Here is a 21,837-nt window from a genome sequence, read left to right as displayed (position 1 = left end):
TGAACTTCACATCTTCCTGTTTTTAGTCTCCTGAGTCATTGGGATTCCAGGTGTGTGCATCAATGTGCCCAGCTCAATTTGGGTTCTTAAAGGTGGGGTGATTAGCCAAGGTAGTCCCAGCCACTTGGAAGCTCAGGCAGGAAGATTGCAAGTTCAAGGCCAGCCTGGGCAATTAGCAAGACTCTGTCTAACAAGATAAAAAGGGGGCTGGGTGCAGAGGTGCACACCTATAATCCCAGTGACTCAGGAGGCTGAAGCAGGAGGATCAGAGTTCAAAGCCAGCCTCAGCAGCTTAGTGAGGCCCTAAACAATTTAGACCCTTAACTTTTTTTGGTTGTAGTTGATACTGGAAATTGAACTAGGGGTACATCTAATCTCTGAACTATATCCCCAATTCTTTTTTCTTTTTATTTTGAGACAAGATTTCACTGAGTTGCTGAGGTTGGCCTTGAACTTGAAATTCTCCTACCTCAGTGTCCTAAGTCACTGGAATTATAGGTGTGCCCACCTACATTCACATATTTAACTAGTTTTTTCTACCATAGTCCAAAATTAAATATCTGCTCTAAGCTATGCATTTTCTATTTCCTCTCATCCATAATACTTACCTCTGTGAATTAAATGCTCAATTTTCTAGAAAAGAAAGTATAGCTATATTTGTCCACATCTCAGGAGAATTTAAATTTTTTTTTTGATTAATTAAAATAATTGTGTTGCTAAGATATTTTGTTTTTACTTGGTAATGGGGCTATGTGACTTGGGTAATAGGAATTTTCACCAAATTTCTATGTTCTTATTGTTTCAAATCACAGTTCTGGGGCTAGGGATGTGGCTCAGTAGTAGAGCATCTGCCTGGCATGCATGAGGTCCTGGGTTTGATCCTGGCACTGGGTGGGGGTGGGGGGGCGGGGGGATCATAGTTATGACCAAAGGTAATGAGTATTTAAAAGGCCACAAAATGAGGAGGATTAGATCTCTTTGCTTAAAATGATTCAGAAACTAGATTTACACATATCATAATTATGCTGAGTACATGTTTAATTGTGTTTACTCACATGTTGAGACACACGAATAAAACTTACAAAAGTAGAATAATGTATTATTCATCCTTTCACCCTGAAATAAAGCTGAGGAGGACATCAAGTCAGTTCAGTGCGCATAGTGACCTAAAGTCTGTTTGGACAGATTCTCTCCCTCTTACTTCATTTCCTTCTGAGTCTTTTATTCTTCCTTCCAGGAAAGACACAGATGAAGCCGACTTGGTTCTTGCAAAAGAAGCTAATGTGAAATGTCCACAAATTGTGATAGCATTTTATGAAGAGAGACTGACGTGGCATGCATATCCTGAAGATGCGGAAAACAAAGAGAAAGAAACCGCAAAGAGCTAAAGGACGGGTGGTCTCTGTCATTTCTCTTTGTACATAATACATTCGCGTCCCTGCCTTTCCCTTCTGCCCTCCCTCTTCTATCCTAAACACATCCATAAAAAAAAAAAAAATGTGCTTATCACTGTGCTCCACAGGAGAAATGTTGGTATTGGTTCTCTTGTAACATAACTGATGGTCTGATTCATGATAAGTGTCTTTCTGTGAAGACCAGGCATTTACATACTGTGTGTAATTCCCACAAGTTTTTCCTTTGCCCTTATCTCTTCCTTCTGCTCCCCTGTGACCTCAAGATAAGTTTTAACTTTTTAATCACCTTAAGAGTCTTGATCTTTTCAGGGTTGGTTGGTTGCTTTTTAGATTGGGGGATTTTATTACAATGATGATGAATTTTGGTTTCTTGCTTTGTTTCTCAGAATATGTTGATGACCAGCTGGCCTTTATTTTGACATGTTGGGATGGAAAGAATATTGCCCATCTTTTAAAAAGCCAATAGCAACTGCCTACCTGTTGGGGCTTTCCCAACTTCTTTAGCTCTACCCAGGAGAATGCAGGGTCCCTGGTGTGGTCTTCTTCTGGGCTACCCTCTGTTGTTCATCCTCACCCATCCTCCCAGAATAACTCCGTCCTTTGGAGGACTTGAAATTTTATGTTGAAATTTATCAAGGCCCTCCTTTTAGCCCTAGGATTTTTGGCCTTGTTCTTAGTAATCCCTGATTCTCCTTCTGTAAGTTTGTCATAAAATGACAAGATTATTAACTATGGGACAGGAGGATATAGGGTAGGGGCAAGAAACAGTTGTCTTTATCATGTATGATGTGTACGTATTCTTTCCTTCCATCCCTTATATTTAGACTGTATTTATGTAGGTGTGAGTGATTGCCTGGTGCTTGCTTGTGCCAAGGTGCTAGGCACCCTCCAACCCTGCCAACTTTTATGGCCTCCCAAAGCATTCCTGTTACCAAAGAGGCTTCAAACCTGACTCTCTCTTCTCAATGGACCTATGTTGCCCTTCCATGTCATTATTTTCAGTGGGGAATTATTGGAGGGGAGCCATTGGCCACAATATCAATTTTAAATTTTCATTAACAATTATATATACGTTTCCTGCTTTTTTTGACTCCTGGATTTGCCAACAGAGTCCACAAAGTATTAATGTTCTTCTCCTTTTCCACCCTCAAATTTTATTTGAATCTTATTTTTTAAAACCCATTTTCATGGAAAACTATCACCTCAGAAAGTGGCAGGTCCTTGCATTAGCATGTCGACACAACCTTTACTCCCTACTCAGCCAAATAGTTCCCTTTTGGTTTCTTCTTGCTTTGCTATTGAGAGATTTTTTTCTGATCATATCCTTCTGCCTTTGTCCCCCAAACAATGCCCTACTTCCCTTTATCCTTTTCTTATAATTGAGAGGGCTAGAGAATCAGGACTAAACATAAGGAAGTAGCAGGGTTTGAGCATCCTTGTCCCAGCCTCAAAGCTGAGGAAATAAGAATAAATGCTTGAAGTAGCCTTAATTCTAGAGTTTGCCAGCCATTGAGGCTGTTTTTGTTGTTGTTTTTTACTTTTAAAACATAGCTGTCTGGCCAGGAGCATTCAGCCATTGCTAGATTATTCATAGTAATGAGGGGAATGGTGGATTGCTCCAGTCCACAGATGAGCCAAATAATATGCAAATCATATACCCATTCATAGCATTTGTTACATTGCTTCCCTGCTCAGCTGCTGATTGAATTCTGTATGTTGTATAAATTATGTCAAAAATTATACTGCACAGTTGAGAAGACAGCTGTTGCTGCAGTGACAGGACAGACTGGAACAATGGAGCTTTTGGTTTAAGTCAGCCAGGAAAATTTTTCTTAATGGTAATGTGATTGGGGGGAGAGTTCATAACCCATTCCTCAACGTGGGTAGGAGTTTTTATCTCCATATTCCTTTGCTCTATGAAGGATTTAAAGGCCGGATCAAGTGGTAGATCATTGACAGTCATTTGTATTTAATCTGATGGGCATCAGCAAGAAAAGAAGGATGGTCAGAAAACACATTTTTCGTACAAGTAACAGGATATCAGGGTAGGTAAGAATAGGGCAAAAGATGTCCAGAGCTCCTGAGAAGGGGATCACCCATATCACTTTGACTGACTGCTGGAGAAAATGCTAACCTACCTAAGTAACCAGTGCATGCCTCCCAGTGATAGTGGTTATGTGAACTGCAGTGAGCATGTTTTTAAAATCAAATCTAGCACATGGACAAGGAAAACAGCAATATTTGGTACTGAGATTAGTCCTTGAAACCAGGTACACGATGTTTTGCTGTGGCTATAGGTAATGTTGAAAACATTTATCAAAGTCTGAATTTCCTTTACCAAAATGACCCTAGTGTCATCTGTTACTCATCACCCCTTTAATTCTCTTCATTTCATCTTTTTCTGTCTTCAGTTTATAGAATCATGGTTTTCTGAGTTACCATCAAAACAACTTTTGTTCTCTCCTTGCTACTCACAGCTGGTCGTGTGGAATGTAGGGAACCAGAGCACCAATACTAATTTCAGCCCTTAGCACAAAGGAAACCAGATGCCTGCCAGTGCCTCCAGCATTTGTTGGTGCTGGGTAGTTGTTCTCTCCATTGGAGAATTGCAGCCTCAAACAAATCTGTTTCATGGAACTTTCTCCTCTCTGAGGAGTTTGTAGCCATGGGTGAAGCACCCCCTTCCCCTTTCTGAGGATTGAACCCAGGGGTGCTCACCACTGAGCTACATCCCTAGATCTTTTTATTTTATTTTGAGATAGGGTCTTGCCAAGTTGCCCAGGCTGGCCTCCAACTTGGAATCCTGTCTCAGCCTCCCAGGTAACTGGGATTACAGGTATGCTGTTGCACCCAGTTTGCAAAGAAAACACTCTTAAATGCGTAGGTCTCAGGTGCTCGCGGTATATTTTTCCTGTGTTCAGTTCTCTTTCAAAACATTCTAATGCTGAATTTCTTCCAATAAACAGCAGTAAGCGATATCCCTTTCTACAGAGTTTAACAGAGCTTTTTGGAGTAGAGTCTACCAGGGACAGCTTAGCAGGTCTTCTGATTCCCAGGACTGCACAAATGGCTCTCAGGTTTAAGTCCACTACTGGGAAGGTCAGCCTGGAGGGCAGTGCCCATTTTAAACCTGGAGAGAGCCATATTGTTGTTGTTTTTTTTTTTTTCCTTGTTCAAACGGGCTCTCGGGAATATTTGAACCTGTGGTGCTCCCAGCACAGACAACTCTAGATGGTCCTTGGCTGTCCCCCAACCATATCTGCATACTTCTGGTTGTTGAAGGGTTGGTCCTATTCCCACAGCCCAGGCAGTTATTATCCTTAATTCTTTTTATTCCTGTTCTAGAACTACCTGTTGTCTGTTTTCTTTACATTCAGTCCAAATCACAGGGCACTGGGAAAGGTTTTAGGACTTCATCTTGAGTTTTTATTGGGCCTGTGCTTTAATCCAGCTCACTAAGGAACAGTGAAGGAGCAGCATTTGGACTGAGGAATCGTTGTCTCCCGCATTAGGGTTCAAATTTGAGGGTCTAAAACACTGCTTTGTGAGGATGTGAGAGCCCTTTTAGAGCTGAATTGAAAAATCTCAAATGGGCTAAAAAAAAAAAAGGGGATTTATGGCCCCATCCCTTTGGTTTAGATTTTTAGAGTCAAAGTTAGGGTTATTTACAGTCTTTAACTTACAGTCTAACACAGTATAGACTTGAGGTCTGTACTTTTATAATTGAATCATCAGGCATGTCTGTACCAAGGAGGAGAGAGGAAAGGTCTGGAGCCACTGTTTGACATTGGCTTCACCCTCTAATGAAGGATTGTTTTCAAAAACAGATGTTGTCCAGCCTTACACACAAAGGCATATGCTCTGAATTGGGTGCCCCGAGTTTTACATAGAGCTGTCTAAATTCTCGCCATGTTAATGTACATCAACTTTGGTGATTTCATTCAACAAACATTTTTTGGCCTGGGGATACCAAGTTCAAAAAGGGGCCATCCTTTTACACTCAAGAGAATTTTCATATTGGTATGGGATGAATTGATCATTAATAATTTTGAATAATAAAGATTACAAGTGGGGGCTGGGATTGTAGCTCAGTGGTAGAGCACTTGCCTAGCATGTGTGAGGCACTGGGTTCAATTCTCAGCACCACATAAAGGGCCACCAACAACTAATAAAATATTTTTTAAAGATTACAAGTGGGTACAAAGTTCTGGTTTAGGGACAGAGACAGCTGACTGATGTGGTGTAGTTTTGAGCTCTAGAGTAGGAAGGTGACAATAATTAGTTAATATGTGGAAAAGACCTATGGCCTTGGATGAACTGAGCTAATTGGCCGTAGAACACAGCAAAATTGTTTTCCAGAAAATAAACAAAGCTGAGTTTAAAATGCTGTCATTATGGAGAGAGAAATCAGATGAGTGGGTATAGAGAACCCCTGATTTGAGTCCCTGGCTTGTCCTCTGCCAAAGTATTCAGTGATGTAGTTCTTGCTTGTGGAAAGCATCAGCTATGTTATGTATCTAATTGTTTGTAGATTCTTTAACACTGTTCTTCATGGACATGTTATCAAAGTTGCTCACACATATTTCAGTTTCTTATCCCCTTTGGAGGAGTAAACATGAGGTGGGCTTTAAGCTTAAAATGTACTATCTCTTGAGAAGATTTGTTTAAAAAAAAAGAAAAGCTGGGGGCACATCTGTTAATACCTGAGCATATACCTCGGGGTAGTACAGTTTTATTCAAGTACAGCAGGAGAGTGATTTCTCACTTATGTCAGTTATGTGGTAACCTTTCCCAAAAATACACATAACCTGGAGTCTCAATGAATCCTAACCCAGTTATGAAATAGTGTAATCCTAAGAAATTGTCCATTCTAACCCACATGCTCATAAGAAGAAATTTAGCTCTGACTGGATTAGCAAGAGTAAAGAAGCTTTGGAAGTCAGAATTCCCAGGATTTAGACTAATTACTGGAAAGTTAAGTGTGAAGTTCTTTGGATAGCTTCATAAAAACAATTTGTTTCATTTTGCTTGTGCTGGATTTCTTGAATTTTAATCTACCTCATCTTGTCTTTAGAGTTACTTCTGCCTGTCATTGCCACTTGAACATCATGTTTGACTGGTTGTTTTCTAAGGTGGCATTTTCCTATTTGGTAGTTCCTTTTCTTCTGGTCCTCATTTCACCTAGCATCATCTCACATTGCTTCTCTGTCAGAAGAAATGTTTTAAAATAGTTTAAAGTCTTGTTTTATGGGAAGAAGTGATCCTTCAGTGCTGTTTTTCTCTGAGGTCAGTAAGAGAGGAGTTAAAACAAGGTGATGGGGGAGGGACAGATCCTGCACTGGAGGCAAAAGCTGACAAAGAAAGAGCCATTAATTAAGACAATTTCAAAGTCAACTGATTGTGATCATTAATGTCATAATAGATCAAAACCTAATTATCACAGTCTAGGTAAGAGCCATCAGTATTAATCGGAAAATCTAATAGGAAACTATTATCAAGAAATTAGGCCAAATTGAATGCAATGAACTTTTTATCTTGTCATTCTCCATTTTGTGTGTGTGATGTCCCTTGGCATTGACAGGTATGACCCTGACAGCTGATCCAGGTCCAAATGGTCACCTTCTTTTAAGGAGTGTGTTTCTGGGGGGTTGGGGACAGTTAAAACTGAACCCGAACTGTCATTGCTGAAGATCAATCTTGAACTTTCTTGTCATTTGGATTTGTCCATTGTGATCAGCCATCAGTAGAAAAAGTTTATATTATATTTAAAGTCTTTAATGGTTCCTGGAACTATAGTGTCCCTGATGAATATGGTACTGTGTTGATAATTTTTTTAGCTTCTGTTGCATGTAGGAGGTCCTGCTGCACTAGCCGCTGTGAGGGGCATGAAAAAAAGCAAGGTATTTGTCTGGAAATTATTTGAGATCACCTGAAACGATAGTTTCCTGTGTCGGCATTCTCAAGGCTCAAGTCAGTGTTTTCCAGTTTCCGGTAGCTTTAGGATTTGATTCTAAAACAGGGCTGGCTGGGGTTTGGTACCCTCCTGACCCCCAACCCCTTGTCCTAGTTTTGGGGTAAAGAACATAATGGTTTCTGCCAGAACTCAGAATAAAACCAAAGTGGGTGGGGAATGCATCAAATGTTTTTTTGTCTGGGTTTTCCGTTTTGTTTTTTGCCTTAAAGAGCTATGGCTCTGGCAGGAGGTAAGAATATTACAAGAGTGTATATGACGAGTTATAGAGGTCACCATTTATATTCTTAATCTTAAGCTGTTGATGCAGTCCTGGGTTTGAGCTGAGGCAGAGAGGTTGGGAAATGATGCCCTCTGGGTTGGTGGGGGAGGGGTGTGCAGCAGCTGGAGGCTGGTTGGTGGTGCTGGGCTTCTGCGCTGTGTGATAAGTAGCCCTAGGAGACTCGATCAAGCCCACCAGTGGGTTAAGGTTTTTCTTGTGCCTACCTGAGAGTGGTCTTGTTTCTTTCTGGATTTTAGGAATTTGGGTTATTCAGTACAAAACCTTGAGAAATCATTGTGACTTAGCTCTTCGCGTCTTAAGATTTTTTCCCCCAAAGGAATTCATGTCTTTAGTGTTTAAAATGTCATTTTATTTTCCACTAACATAATTTTCAGAAGCAGATGGTTTCTCTTAGGTTCCTCACATTATACTAGATAAATAATAAACCCTTAGTTAATAATTGTGGGTTGATTGAGCTCATCTCATTTGCAGAGTGAGGTGTACCTATCATCTTCCTTTTGCTCCCAAGTGTACCTGAGAAGTAGAATACTCTTAAGAAGCAGAAGATGAATTGAGTGGATGCTGACTATGTGTGCCAACCTCTTCAACTGATTTCATAATGGCTGACCTTGGGCAAGTCGTTCCTTTCAATGCCTCAGTTCCCCATCTGTCAAATGGGGGTAATAATACTGACCTACCTCACAGGGGTGTTGTGAGGCATTGTGAATCAAAGTTGATAGAATACTTTAGGTTCCTCTGTGGAGGATTCCTTGAGCCGAAGTGTAAGCCTGATGCAGGCTTTTAGTCCTCACTGAGCTGTCTCCAAGTTTGGAACTACTTAGTGACCTCGGCAAACTCTCTGCCCCCTACCCCTCATCAAAGCTGCTAGTTCAGATGTTGACAGTGTTTTCTTGAATGTTGGAGTCTTAATAGTCCAGACTTACTTGGGATGTTATGGGGGAAGGCACTAGTATCTCCTCTGTCTTGCATTCACAGAGAGGCTTTGGATTAGGGAATCATGAGGGAGGGGTGCTACTGCTTGTTTTTCTTTGCAGGTTGGGAATTAAGATTCCTTTACCTATGGATTTGGAGCCAATAGACTGTTTCCAGAGGGTCTCAGTGGTTTTGACTTCTATCACTTTTCATTCCCCCCAAATGATCCCAGGACTGCTAGGTCACTGTACCCTTACGTGCTCCTAAGCCTCCACCTCCTCATAGGAACCAGATGGTTCAATAAATGTTACCACCACCTCATTCTCCACCAGAAAGAGCTACATTGGAGGGTTTTTTTTACCCCCCAGAAATATGTGTAATGCTTAGAATTGGGCATTGATCCTTAAGACTTACATCTGATTTACTGTATTTAGTATTTGTCATCTCTTTCTCAATGTCCACAATCTGAACCTGACCTTGACCTTTTTTCCCCCTTTGGTTTGAGAAAACCTTGAAAACTATTTCTATTGCCCAGGTATGGGCTCAAGAACTGTCCTCTTTCCATTTCATTTTAGGGGCTCTGCCAGCTCCTCTTCCCAATAGGGTTGTTTCTCCTTTCCCTTACTTAGTCCTAAATTGGTAACCCATGAAAAAGCACAATGTCCTGGCTCCTTGCAATCACATTCCAGTTCTCTGTGTTTTGTGGACTCTGCTCCCGCTGTTCACCCGGTACTGGGGGTACTGGAGGGTTCTGTGGAGTCCTGGAGGATGGAGAGAGCACAGTCTGACATCCTGCCAAGTAGCCAGGAGTTGACTCGCCCATGGCCTGCTGGCCTTCCACCACTTCCCACCGGATGGGATCTAAGAAACTCAAGAGGCTGGGTTCCTTCCAACACTGCACCATCCTGAGTAGTAAAGTCACACTTTGTAGCCAGATTTCTGAATGGAAATGAGGCATTGAATTCTCTATGGACTTTTTGGTTTGTGGGGGAGTTTTGGTTGTGTTTTTTAGTTTTATTTCAGCCAAACATGTCTGCTTTTGATTTTTTTAAAAGGATAAGTGATCTATATGTATGTTTGCCTCTTAAATGTAAAATGTTTAAAAGTAGGCATTTATGTGTTTCCACAACTGACATCCGATTCAGACCTCATTCTCTCCCCCTCTTCCACCCTCTTTTCCCTCTTTTCATACTCTTGTATTGGTTCTAATAAATGGTTGCTTTTCAAATATGGATCTTGAGTGGTAGTTTGAAGATCTGGATCTCACACCCTTTTTTAGTTTGGGCCCTGGAATGTCAAACCATAGCCATACATCCCACTTCCAAAAGAGCAGCGGGACTTTAAGAATAGAGGTGGATGAAGGTTGGGGTGCCTTAGGGTGGGGGGCTGGTTTCCTAAGGGTTGTTGGGTCTCTTAGTCGCTGTCTTTCTACAGCCACAGGGTGGTGCAAACCTGCGGGAATACAAACATGTCCCACTCCCCAGTCTTCCTTGAACTGGTTCTGTTTGTGTGCCTTCCTGGTTCCCAGGCTCTTCTTGCTCCTGACAGTTCAGAGAATAAACATGACCCATGGTACTCTATAAAAGTGAGCACATGGTCGTGGTCGTTAGAACTTAAGAAACGCCACATCAAGTAAACAGTCAATCAGGTTTAAGGATTACAGTGTATGTCTTTGTAAATATAACTTTTGTGTTTTATCTTCCTGATTTTTGACAAATAACCAAATAATCTGTCTTCTCTGAGGACTAAATGTTTGGGGCCAGGAGTGTGATGGAGGCCAATTGGAAGCTGGATAAGCAGGGGAAGCATATGCTGGAAAATCCAGCATTTATTGGGTAACCCAAGTCTCATGCAGCCCTGAAGCTAGTGGAGATAGGCAGAAACTCCCAGAAGAGTGAGAAGTGAGGAAGATCCCAGAACCAAGGCACCCTCCCATGGAGATGTGACTCTGAGGCAGAGTCCTTGTTCCTACCAGCTCTTATCTGCAGTTCTCCGGTCCTGTTTTCCTTCCTTGCTGTTGAGTTATAGAGTCTCCCCAGTCTAATCTCGTAAAGTCTTATGAAGACATCTGTAGGTTGGCTGACTTAATGGTCCATGACCCCATAAACATGGGACAGGAGAGCCATTTGGTCCACTTCAGAGCCAGACCCTTCTGGACATTATTTATTTCCTACCTCCGAAGCCTGGGACTGCTTGCCCCCTTCCCCTTCTATCTCTTTCTTGTTCTCGCGACTCCAGGGTTTTGACACCAGCATTCTCACCCCTAAACAACTGTGGCTTAGTTTTTGCCTCCTCCAGTGTGCCTGCATGGCGCTCGCTCAGATGAGCTCATCTTAGCTCAGAACTCTTCCCCGGAATGTTGCCTGGTGGTCTGCTGGAGAAGTCCAAAACTGGGCAGTTTGGCCTCTCCTTTTGTCTTCCTCAAGGGCTACAGAGCTAGTGAGATCCATGCAGCACCGAGGATCACGTGTGGGGATCACCGTGCACATACATGCAGCTCTAACATGCCCTGTTAAAGGCAGCAGCCTTCAGGCAGCCTCTGCCCTTTGGAAGGAAGTGTGAGCCAGGGCGAGAGCCTCATTATTTGTGGCCTGCTAGACAGAACCGTGCAGAGGGGAGCCCACTACAGCCCATGGACATACCCAGGTGCTACCCAAACCTTGGTGTGACCTGTGTCTGTGTGTCTGTGTGTGTGTTGGAGCAGGGGAACGAGCAGAAAAGCTGGTCCCACTGGTGTCTATGGATGTGCCACACAGGCACAGTGGGACTCTTCAGGCAGAGGTGGGGCTGAAGGGGAACTACAGAGTGTGAAAAAACCCTGTGAACTCACTTGGAGTCATGGACAAGCTGAAGACAAATGAAGGGAAGGGCTGGTTTTGTGGCCCGTGGCTGTCTTCCTCCCCTCCTTCCTACGGGCTCTCCTGCTTTCCCTACCCGCTCTGCAGCTGGAGCATCTTGCATTCCAGGTGCTGGCTCCCTCCTCGCCCAGCTTCTGTCTTTATTTGTGCTGCTGTGTTTTTTATGATCTCTCCCCTTTGTCTACTATATTGTGTGTATTTTTCTTGTTCATTTTTTTTTCTTTTTCTCCTCATTTCTGGTCTCTCCATGTTCTCTCCATCCTTTAAATTCCACAAGCAACCTCAATTTGGACACTTATTTTCAATCCCATCAAATTAATATCTTTCTTGCAACAGTCTGGGACTCTGAGCTCTTTCTACCCCATGCCACCGCTGGAAACAGGTGCATCCCTTTCTGTATATAATGTGATGCCCCCTTCCAGACTGGGAGAAGCAGCTGTCTCAACAGCCTCGCGCCTCCTCTCCACAAAGCCGTTAGATCATTTGGTTATGAGCCAGGGAGGGAGAAAGAGATGCTGAGAATTGAGCTTGCTGATAAATTTAAATTTGGGGGCTGCTGAGATGAACAGCGTTGGGGTTATTATTGCACCCTTTCCTTTTCTTTCCCTTTCCTGCTGCTGCTGTCTTCTGGAGAAAGAAGCTGGTGGGGAGTTGAGGTATTGGCCACAGCTGCTGCAGTTTATGAAATTCTGCTACATCTGCAGCAAGGGGCGGAGGCAGGGGGAGGTGCACTGGAGCCCTCTCCTCTGCTGATAGCAATGGGATAGGCCATTCCTTTCCTGCTGTTTCCCAAACCATCTGCAGGGACCTGTGCAGCATGCCCCCTACCCCACCCCAATTCTATGCTTCTTTGTTTTATCTCCTGCAGGAGCCAGGAGACCACAGGTCCTAGGGACCTGGGCCTGACAGCTCCTGTGATTTCTGTCACATACCCCCTTGCTCTGGTTCTTGCCTTACCACTCCAGTCAGATCTGTTCAGGGAGCTGGGAGCTAGAGAGGACTGAGCTGCCCCATGCCCCCAGGGGAGGGGGGGAGTGGTGCACTGCAGCCCAGCCCCAACTGCCTCTAACCAGGACACGGATGCTCCATGCTTTCTCTGCCCTTCCAGTTGCTTCCTTCTCCCTGACTTTTTTTCTTGTTCATTGTCTGTTCTCAGTTGCTGTTTTTTTTTTTTTTTTTTTTTTCCTTTATGTTAGAGAGTGAATAAGGGGGATTGAGGGGCAGAGTGAGAGAGGGAGAGAATAAAGATTGTTTTCCTCCTCTCCTTTGGCGCTGTGGGAGAGGGGGCAGGGAGTTGCCATCTTTCTCTCCATCCTCAGCCACCAGAGTGAGCAATGATGTATAAAACAAGGACTCTTACTGGGGATATAGCTCAGTGGAGAGAACATGCCTATATTGCAAGGCCCTGGGTTCAGATCCCAGAACTGCAAAATAAAACTTAACAATCAATTTGGAAACTTTCATAACACTCCGGGGGTGATTGAGGCCATCTGGAGTGTTGCCATAGACTGGACATCACTGAACTTTAGTGTCTAGCTAAACCAGCTGAATCCTTATTTTGTCTGAAACTCCTGTTTCCTTGTAGCATAGGAATAAAAAATTTCCTCCTTGGGGGTCTCCCATTGCCCCATTCATCAGCCTAAGGGATCATGAGCAGGTAGAAGCCATTTTCCTGATTCTCCCTGTCCCAATCTGCTCCAAGTAGATGAAGGCCAGGAACTATGTCTGGGCTTTTGGATCTCATTTCTACCTTTGACTTCTATGCTTTCTCTCAAAGCAGAGAAGGGGATTTTTGGTTTGGACTAAGGAGCTGGTTCAGCAACCAGGTTACAAGCATGGAGAAAGGAGGTAGAAAGACAGGCACAGGGTTGTCCCTGGAAAGAACTAGGAGACTGGATTAAAATATGGGAAACAAGAAGCTTGAAAAGACAGATGATGTGTAGGGGATGTATGTGTGCCAACACACAGATGCCAGGAGTATGGAAGCTCACACAAGGAGCAGGTGAGGCCCTTGGCCGCTGCGCATCCTCTGCCTCCTGGTGCACCCAGACAAACACAGCCAGCTGGAACTTCCCTTCTGAAGAGCTCTGGGCAATGAATCAACCGAGCATCCACCCTCAAGTGTTCTGAATTAGAAAAGACTAGATGACCTCCCTGGAAATCTGAAAAATATTTGGACTATTTCAGGAGGCTCTTTGGCATCCTGAGGACTTTAATCTCCACCCTAGGGTTGGGAGGATGGAGGGCCTAGAATCCTGAAGTTTCCTTTCCTCAGGCCCCAGTCCTGCTTCAGGTGGTCTCAGGAAGGGACAGAGAAGAGAGTGTGTCTAAGGAAGGAGGTGAGGCATTGGCAGTATGGTGGCTGCAGATAGGGCCACCTCATCCTCAAGAGAGATCTCAGAGCTGGATAACTGCTGCTGCCTCCAGAGAAGAGATGGGCAAACAGCTCCCTTCTTCCCACAGGAAATGGCATGTCTCTGTGTGAGTTGGAGGGATGGATTAATTTGAATGTATGTGCTCATTTGAATATATTAAATCACTTTAAGTCCAAGTTGTGTCACTTTAATAGAAGGGAAGCAATTGCCTAGATAATTCAAGGCAGCAAATAATTCCCAAATTGTTTACGAATATGAGTAAAGGTTTCTTGGACTGGATCTTGGGACAACATCAAAAGGTAGGTACCTGTGGGCTTCTTGGCTTCTCTGGGTGAAAAGGAAGAAGTCATTAAAGGAGGTAAAGAAGAAGTTCTTAGATCTGCAGCAGGACAGCTGTACACAACTCAGAAGCAGAAAATAGCAAGCAGAAAATCGAAGAGGCAGGTGGAAGAAAGGTGGGAGGCTCAAGCGAGCCTCAGGGGCAGGAAAACATCGAGCATGTTGGCAGGCCAAAGGCCCAAAGAGCTGTAGAATAAAGTGGGAGCTGAGAGAGGTTAGGAAGCAATGCAAAGTCACCACTGGCATTTCTCCAGAATTAGCCAGTACACCAGCCCAGGCCAGTCCAGGCACTGGGCAAAATCATTAGGTAAGAATTCACGTCTGGGGCTGAGCATGGATGTGCTCCCCTGTAATCCCAGCAGCTCAAAAGGTCACAAGTTCAAAGCCAGCCTCAGCAACTTCGAGGTGTCAAGCAACTCAGTGAGACCCTGTCTCTAAGTGAAATACAAAATAGGGCTGGGGATGTGGCCCTGGGTTCAATCCCTGGTGCCAAAGAGGGGGCAGGGAGAATTCCAGTCTGGGGCTGGGGGTGTGCTCAGTGGAAGGACACATGCTGAGCCTAAACCAGGCCCTGGGTTAGATTCCAGCACCACCCAAAACCAAAACAGAACAGCAAAAAACCCAAACTCTGGCTTTGTCATTCTGCAGGCCATAGATCAGTTAAATTAATCCTCCTGTCTGGGTATCAATTTCCTGAGGGCTTTCTTTTTCATAAAATATTTTAATGTAATCACAACAAAAACCAATAAGAGGAAAAGTTGGAAAAACCATAATCATGTTAATACAATACATTTTTTTATGTTTATGTGCCTGATCAGATTTTTGTCCATACAAGACAAATTCCTATTTTTACATAGTAATGTTTTGTGTGTGTGTGGTTTTATTTTAAATTTAATATTAAAAATAGTTCTATAGCACAATGTGTTTTGTTTGTTTTTGGTTTTTGGTTTTGGTACTGGGATTTTAACCCAGCAATGCTTGACCACTGGGCCACATCCTCAGCCCCTTAGGGTCTCACTAAGTTGCTTAGGGCCTCGCTAAGCTGCTGAGGCTGGCCTCAAACTTGCCACCCTCCTGCCTCCACCTCCTGAGTTGCTGGGATTACAGGTGTGCACCACAGCTCCTAACATTACAGCACTATGTATTTTTAAAAATTGTGTCCACAAATTATAATATATACCCTTTTACAGGATACAAAGTGGTGTTATATGTATCCAGTGTAGATGACTGAATCAAGCAAATAAACATTTCATCACCTCAAATACTTATCCCTTACTCCTAACTGGAACTTTGTATCCTTTGACCTTTGGAAATGGTTGATCCATTTCCCCCACCCCCAGTCTCAGTAACCACATTCTGTTCTCTGAGTTCAGTTGTTTTAGATTCTAAAACAACTGAGAACACGCGACATCCTGTGTGTGACTTATTTCACTTAGCACAATGTCTTCCATGCCCAATCATGTTGCAAATGACAAATGTTTCTTCTTTTTAAAGGCTGAATAATATTCAATTGTGTTAGTCACATTTTCTTCATTCATTCATTTGTTTCAACTCAGGGGCGCTCTACCACTAAGCTACATCCCAGCCCTTTTCATCTTTTCTTTTGAGCAGTGTCTTACAAATTGCTGAGGCCAGCCTCAAACTTGTGATCCTCTTGCCTCACCCTCCTGAGTAGCTGGATTACAGGTATGCACCACTATACCTGGTCTCATTGTGGGGTTTTGATTTTATTTTTGTTTTTTTGTGTTGCTGGGGATTGAACCCAGGGCCTTGTGCATGCAAGGCAAGCACTCTACCAACTGAGCTATATCCCCAGTCCCAGTCCCTCATTGTGGTTTTAATTTGCATTTCCCAAGTGATTATTTTTTTCAAATATCTGTTGGCCATTTAAATGTCTTTTTTCAAGAAAAGTCTATTCAGGACCTTTGCCCATTTTAAATTTGGGGGGTTTTGTTTGTTTGTTTGTTTGCTATTGAGTTGTTCATGTTCCTTATATATTTTGGATAGTAATGGATCAGATGTGAGGTTTGTCAATACTGTCTTCCATTCTGTAGGAAATCTCTTCACTCTGTTGTTTTCTTTGCTGTGCAGAAACTTCTTAGTTTAATGTCGTATTTCTTATTTTGCTTTTGTTGACCATGGTTTTGATGTCAAATACAAAAATCATTGCCTGTGACTAACATCATATAGATTTTCTTCTGTTTCCCTCTAGTGTTTTTATGATTTCAGTTCTTACATTTAAATCTTTAGTCCATTCCGAGTTAATTTTTTTGTATAGTCTGAGAAAAGGGTCCCATTTCATTCCTCTGCCTGTGGATATCCAGTTTTCCCAGTGCCCTTTACCAAAGAGCCTGTCTTTTCCCCATTTGTTTTCCATTCTTGACAACTTTGTCAAATTCATGGGTTCATTTCTGGTCTTTTTATTCTGTTCCTTTTGTTGATGTGTCTATTTTATGCCAGTACCCTGCTGTTTCAGTTATTATAGATGTATAATGTGGTTTGTAAGAATAGTGCAATGCCTCTTGCTTTGTTTTGCTTATAATTAATTACCTTGGCTATTTGGGGTTTGTTTTTGGTAATTATATATGTATTTTAGATCTTTTTCTATTTCCATAAAATATGACTTTGGAATTTTCAAGAGAGTACATTGAATGGGTAGATTGCTTTGGGTAGTAGATTTTAACAATATTAGTTCTTCCACGTCTATAAACGTGGAATATGTCTTCACTTATTTGTGTCTTCAGTTTCTTTCATCAGTGTCTTATAGTTTCCAGTGCAGAGCTCCTTCACTTCTTTGATCAAATTTATTCCTAAGTATTTTATCATTTTTTTGGATCTACTGTAAATGGGATTGTTTTCTTTAGTTCTTTTTTGGATAGTTCGTTGTTAGTGTATAGAAAAGCTACTGGTTTTTGTGTGTTGATTTTGTGTGCTGCAATTTTATTGTATTTATTTGTTCTCACAGTTTTTGTTGTTGTTGGGATTTTTAGGGTTTTCTATATACAGACTCCTGTCATCAGCAAATGAAAACAACTTCACTCCTATCTTCGCTATTTGGATGCCTGTTGTTTCTTTCTCTTCCTAGTTGCCTGACAAGAACTTGCAGCACTCACTGTGTTGAACCCAAGTGGTGAAGGTGGGCACACTTGTCTCATTCCTGATCTTAGAGGAAAAGCTTTCAAGTTTTCACCATCAGGGGGTGCTGTTAACTGTGGTAACTGTGGGCTTGTCATATCCAGCTGTTGTTAGGTTTGGGAACATTCCTTCTACCTAACTTGCTGAGACTTTTTTTTTTTTTTTTTTTTTTTTTAAATCAGGAGAGGATGTTAAATTTCATCAAGGACTTTTTCTCTGGATTTAGTGACATATCACAGACTTCATTCTGTTAGTGAGTGTATGTATCCCTGGGATAAATCCTTCTTGATTATGGATATTGATCCTTGTAACTAAATTGATTCTTGCTGCTGAGTTCAGTATGTTATTTTTTTTTTTGAGAATTTTTACATCTATGTTCATCAGGAGCACTATATGTTCTTAATAGTTATTATTATTTAAAATCATTATTAATAAAGTCTGTCAGGACTCATTGTCTGGAAGGTCCTCTTATACTTCTCTGGCTCTTTCATCTCAGTCTTGTACTTTTTTTTTAATGTTTATTTTTTAGATTTTTAGGTGGACACAATATATTTATTTTATTTTTATGTGGTGCTGAGGATCGAACCCAGTGCCTCACACATGCCAGGTGAGCACGCATCCCAAGCCACATCTCAAGCCCCTCAGTCTTGTACTTTGAAATAATGGTGCTTCCAGAACTTCATTCTTTTCTCATTCTACTTTGTTTTTTTCCCCTTCTCCTTCTCCTTCTTCTTTGTACCAGGGAATTGAACCCAGGAGTGCTTAACTACTGAGCCACATCTCCAGCCCTTTTTAAATATTTTTCTAGAGACAGAATAGCACCTTGCTAAGTTGCTGAGGCTGGCTTTGAACTCAAGATCCTCCTGCCTCAGCCTCCTGAACACTGGGATTACTGGCCTGGGCCACTGCACCTGGCTGTTTCTATTTTCTGAAATAGCTCATACACTCATTGTTTCAACCATTGCATATGAACTCATGACCCCCCAAACCTATATCTCGGGACCTCAATACTTTCTCTGTTCCCACCCTAGCCACTTGCTCTATGCTGCCTCCTTCCTCCCAAGAAACCTAGAGACTCCTCAAATATAGACCCTCCCTTGTTTAACCTAGACTCCCTTTTCTGCACCTCCTCCACTTTCCTTCTCCTGGTCCCTCTCCTAGCATTTCACAGAGCCATGCCCCTGTCCCCCTTTACCCTACATCTTCAGTGGCTCCTTCCTCCTCCATGCCTCTTGGATCCTCCAAGCAGAGTTCCTCCCCCTCCCTGTGGTACTTCCACAGCCTCCTGCACCTCATCTGTATTATGAAATACAGAGTCCACTTCTAGCTCATTGTTGGATCGTCAACTTCACGTCACCATCGTTAACTTGGTCATATTCACACTCCCTTTGTGGCTGTCATTATTAACTCTGTTGTCCACCCTATCTCATTAATAACAGTGACACCAAAAAACTTGTATTAAATATCATCATCTCTCAATCTGTCCCCCCCCTTCCCTCTCTCTCTCTCTCTCTCTCTCTCTTGCATGCACACGCACACACACTCTCTCACACACATGCTCTAGCCTTAGGTAAGGCAACTGTCAGTTCTCTCACCCCAAAATGATGCCTGGTGGGACTGAATAGGTGGGAACAGGAGCCCTGTGTCAGTTCCTTCAGTGCTGGGCACAGAAGGCTGTGGCCTGAGCAGGTGGAGCCTGGGTGGGGTCAGAGGGAACAATGTTAAACCAGAGAAACTTAGAGCAAATGTGTATTTCCAATATATGAAAGCATTCGCACCTCACAACTCAGAGGAAACTGAGCCCAGGGGAAGGCTGTGACACTTCCCAGGGTGTCACAGTTGATTGGTGGCAGAACCAGGCCTGGAACCCAGGTCTGTCTTCCCCAGGACTCCCCTCTGTGCAGTGGCTGTGCCCCTTCCAGTCCTCGGATGCCCACTTAGGACATAAAGAGTCACAATAAAAGGAAGGCTGAGCAGTTAGGAGGTCCCTATGCTTGCTGAAATTTAGCCAGGGAGCACAACGCCTCAGAAGACGGGAGATGTGGGACAGGGTTTCCAGGCCTTCTTGAGAGGGGATGGTGGAGACAGGGGAAGGATGTGCAGACCAGGACTGTCCTCAAAGAAAGGCCTGAAGGATCCTTGCCTCTAGCTCAGTTAGGCAGCCCGAGGTGATTTGGGGGTTTGTGCTGCCCCCTGGTAGCCAGTGTGGAAACGGCATCCAGCCTGGCAAGCAGGCAAGCCTACATGACCCCCTGCTTCACCTGAGGACCTCTTCTTGTCCCTGTGTCCTCACAGAATGCACCCGGGTGAAATTCCTCACACCTCTTGACCTGGATCGTTAGTGGAAGCGTTCCCCTCTCCATGGGTAAGAGAGCAAGATGGAGGCTCACGCCATCTGTCCGGAATCTCCAGGAATCCAGCACTTTTTGACATGCAGTAAGCAGGTCCTGTACTATTTCATTGAATTATTACCAAGTCTCCACTGAGTAGTCAATATCCCCATTTTAAAGTTGAATAAATGGCTCTGGAGGGAGGCAGCTCCTTTTTTGAAAGTTGCGCAGTGCCAGAGCTTGAGGCCTCTTGACCATGCGTCCGATGCTCTTTCCGGTGGCAGCTTCCACTGCCCGGGTTCTCGTCCTTCACAGCCCCTGGGTGCTTGGGGAGATATGTGAGGATCCAAAAGGAACTTGGGGCAGGGACTCTCCTATGGGCTCACAGATGTCACGTAAAGGCTACCTGGGACCAGCAGCACCCTAAGTATCTATATGTGTCATACTCCAAGTGCCTGAAAGAATCAGGGCTTCCCTCCCTCCCTCCCTCACTCACTCACTCATTCAGTGTTTCTGAGTGTCTCCTATCGCTCCAGAGTGTCCAAAAGCAGGACACAACCAAGGACAGACATGGTCCCTGTCTTCACTGAGGGAGCTCACAACCTGGGGAGTACAATTGACCAAATGTTCACCGGTGCATACTAAAAGATGTCATTACTAATTGCCTTGGGTGAGAGGATTTAGGGAGGTCTACCAGAGGCAAGAATATTTGAGTTTTATTTATTTATTGGTACCGGGGATGGAATCCAGGGCCTTGGGCATGCTAGGCAAGTGCTTTTCCCCGGAGCTATGCTACATCCCCAACCCCCTTCTCTCTCCCTCTACCCAGTACTGAGGACTGAACCCAGGGGCTGTCTGCCATTGAGCTATATCCCCAGTCCTTTTTATTTTTTATTTTGAGCCAGAGTCTCCCTAAATTGCCCAAATGCCTTGAACTTGCTCTTTTACCTCAGCCTCCAGAGTCCAGAAGGCCCCTTAGCCTCTTTTCAAAATTTGTTCTGAGGGCTGGGGTTGTGGCTCAGCAATAGAGCACTTGCCTAGCACTTGGGAGGCCCTGGGTTCGATCCTCAGCACCATAGATATAAAATAAAAAATAAATATTTTAAAAAAATGTCCCGAGACAGGACTTCCTAAACTGCCCAGGCTGGGCTTCAAATTTGCTATCCTCCTGCCTCTGCTTCTCTAGTAGCTGGGATTGCAGGCTGAGTGATCATTTTCAAAGGATGCCTGTCAAGCAGACAAGAGGGCAGAAAGGCGGTCTAAACGTAGCAAGCTCAGTCCAGGCAGAGCAGGAGAGCCCTTGAGGAGGCTGTCGTGTGCCTGAGTCTGGCCTGGATGCAGGAGATGAGGCTAGAAAAGGGGAATGCTGACAGAATGTGAGGGGCTTGGCTGGGGCGAACAATATAATCTTTCTTCTGAAAGCCTGGGAAGTTCAGTTTTAAGTTGTTGAACTTGATCAGTCCCTTTTTATAGCAAGGTAACCTCTCAGGCGGGACTACCACCTAGGATACCACGCACCAGTCCTGGCAGGAAAATCCCAACGAAGTCCCCGCCCCAGGCGTTGGGGAGAAAGGTCAGCACCCCCAGGAGACATTGACCCGGTGGAGTCCTAGAGAGAGGGAGGAAACCCTACCCTGTGGTTTCAGGATTGGCCTGCGGCTGCGCGAGGCAGACAGATGCCCAGAAGGTGGCGCGAGCTGGAGGTGGCGGGTAGGGACAGCACGGCACCCGCGGCTGCTCAGGGAGGCGTGAGAAACCGCCAGCACCCGGGGCGTGAAGAGCCGCAGCGGAGGCGCAGACAGGGCGCCTGCCCCGCGTGGGGCCTGTTCGCCCGGAGCCGCCTGCCACGAATTTATGGTCCAAAGCCGAATGCAGCTGTGCGCAGCTGGGCATGCAAATGTATGCAAATTACGCTGCCCCGCGGGGGCCCGGAGCCAGCCGAGTCAAAGGGTGGGGGAAGGGGCTTTGTTACAGTCTTTCCTGGCCCGGGAGGAGCTCGGACGGTGGGGGGTTGGGGTGAGTGGTGGGGAGGGTGCATTTTATCCTCCCTGTCCAGAAGATCCCGCCTCAGGGCCATGACAGTCTTTGGGGAAGAACATTGTCCCCAACGCCCTAGGTTCCCACGCTCATCCCCATTCCGAGCAAGGTGCAGGCAGAGATTTGAAGGCCTCTGGCGCCTAGAGACCCAAGTGTCCTTCCTTTACCGTTAGCAGGAAGGC

At 44.1% G+C, this 21,837-nt stretch overlaps 1 protein-coding gene across 3 annotated transcripts in view; it reads left to right on the top strand.

Annotated features, from left to right (window-relative positions):
* Positions 1 to 5,600, top strand: part of CBX5 (chromobox 5) — a 34,891-nt gene extending 29,291 nt beyond the window's left edge. For all 3 annotated transcript variants that reach the window (XM_081310252.1, XM_081310253.1, XM_081310254.1), the window contains exon 5: positions 1,238 to 5,600. In XM_081310252.1, coding sequence (XP_081166378.1) covers positions 1,238 to 1,388 — 151 coding nt within the window. In that variant the 3' untranslated portion in view covers positions 1,389 to 5,600. The remainder of the gene's footprint in view (positions 1 to 1,237) is intronic.
* The last annotated feature ends 16,237 nt before the right edge of the window (positions 5,601 to 21,837 follow it).

The sequence above is a fragment of the Spermophilus citellus genome (assembly GCF_964194105.1).
Source record: "Spermophilus citellus genome assembly, chromosome: 10".
Lineage (NCBI taxonomy): Eukaryota > Metazoa > Chordata > Mammalia > Rodentia > Sciuridae > Spermophilus > Spermophilus citellus.
The sequence above is the reverse complement of the archived record's forward strand: the minus strand, read 5'-3'. Positions and strand labels throughout refer to the sequence as shown.